Source organism: Tripterygium wilfordii, chromosome 8 (assembly GCF_013401445.1).
Source record: "Tripterygium wilfordii isolate XIE 37 chromosome 8, ASM1340144v1, whole genome shotgun sequence".
NCBI lineage: Eukaryota > Viridiplantae > Streptophyta > Magnoliopsida > Celastrales > Celastraceae > Tripterygium > Tripterygium wilfordii.
Window position 1 is genome coordinate 9,135,893 of NC_052239.1, and position 1,412 is coordinate 9,137,304.

A 1,412-nucleotide genomic window follows, 5' to 3' on the forward strand; every position below is an offset into this window, starting at 1 on the left:
CCATAATTAGACGTGAATTTTATTAACAGATTATTTTTCATCGTACATTTAATGCGGTGACCCAACTCACTTGGTATATGTTGGCATGTACAAAAAGACCTCACCCTTTAGTAAATCAAAGTCCCGTACATTAAATGCATATGTACTAATAATCTTTAATAAATTAAGAATATGAACAATTCTATAACGTCTGTGTGAGTCTACAATTTTCCATATAGTCAGACTGAAAAAATTGACTCACACGTAGTCCTTATCAATACACTCCGAGTGTACTGGTATAATAAGTTCAAGTTTTATCGCTCTCCGTAACCAAGATAGGTATACTGAAATACTATACCATAGCCAAGCCGACGGTTTATCCAATTCCGTCTTAGCTGTGATCGCTTACTTATATTCGATAGGAACTTATGACTTGATCTTCCGCGTGTAAACTTAGACCCTACACACCAATATATATTCCACATAGAATAAAAGACACTGATGTCAATATGTCTTTTCTCATATTAAATGCTAAATATATTTTATTCAAATAAATAAATAGAGTTTGAATATTACATAAAATAATGGCCTTTAGCATACTATTCCTATCACATAAACAATGCCACTTTAATAAAAAAATTGGATCAACCAGTTATGTCATACAATGAATCAAACCAAGTATATGAACGCAATAAAGCCTAACCAGTTGATGAAACGAGATCGGATGATTTGATAGGAGCCAAAAAAGAAGAACGAGCACTTGCGGCGTGTTTCGTTTAATTTTTCACTGAAAAACGCAATCAGTTGCTTCGCTTGGGACAAAACAACACCTATGCCAACCCTACTAGCATCACACTCCACTTCAAAAACGATATCAAAATTGTGTAGCGCCAAAACAGGAGCGGTACTCAATTTTTCTTTGATAACAGCAAAACTAGTTTCTGCATTGCCATTCCACTGAAACTTCCCTTTCTTCATACACTCGGTGATGGGAGCCATGATTGGACTAAAATTTCGAATAAATCAGAGATAAAAAGTAACCAAACCATGAAAACTTCTTACCTCCGTGACAGTCTGAGGTGTTGCCCATTCTCGAATAGCACGCACTTTGTCTTCATCCACCTGAACCCCTTCAGCACTAATGACAAATCCCAAGAAAACTAAACTGTCCATCAAGAAACTGCACCTTTTGAGATTAATAAACAGTTTATTCTCTTGCAAAACTGTTAGGACTTGCCTCAGATGATCGAGATGCTCGCTTTCATACCTACTATATATTAAAATATCATCAAAATAAACCACTACAAATTGTCCAACAAAAGGTCGGAGTACCTGGTTCATTATCCGCATGAACGTGCTAGGTGCGTTAGACAGGCCGAATGGCATAACCAGCCATTCATATAATCCATCATTCGTTTTAAACGTTGTATTCC

General features: G+C 36.2%; 1 protein-coding gene across 1 annotated transcript; it reads right to left on the reverse strand.

Moving 5' to 3' along the window:
* Positions 1 to 648: 648 nt before the first annotated feature.
* Positions 649 to 978, reverse strand: LOC120003608. Its single transcript, XM_038852627.1, has one exon. The coding sequence runs from the start codon at positions 976 to 978 to the stop codon at positions 649 to 651; it is 330 nt and encodes a 109-aa protein (XP_038708555.1).
* Positions 979 to 1,412: the final 434 nt, after the last annotated feature.

Bases quoted from the DNA above. Each gene is read 5' to 3' on its own strand.
- LOC120003608 (XM_038852627.1), bottom strand. From the start codon at position 978: ATGGCTCCCATCACCGAGTGTATGAAGAAAGGGAAGTTTCAGTGGAAT.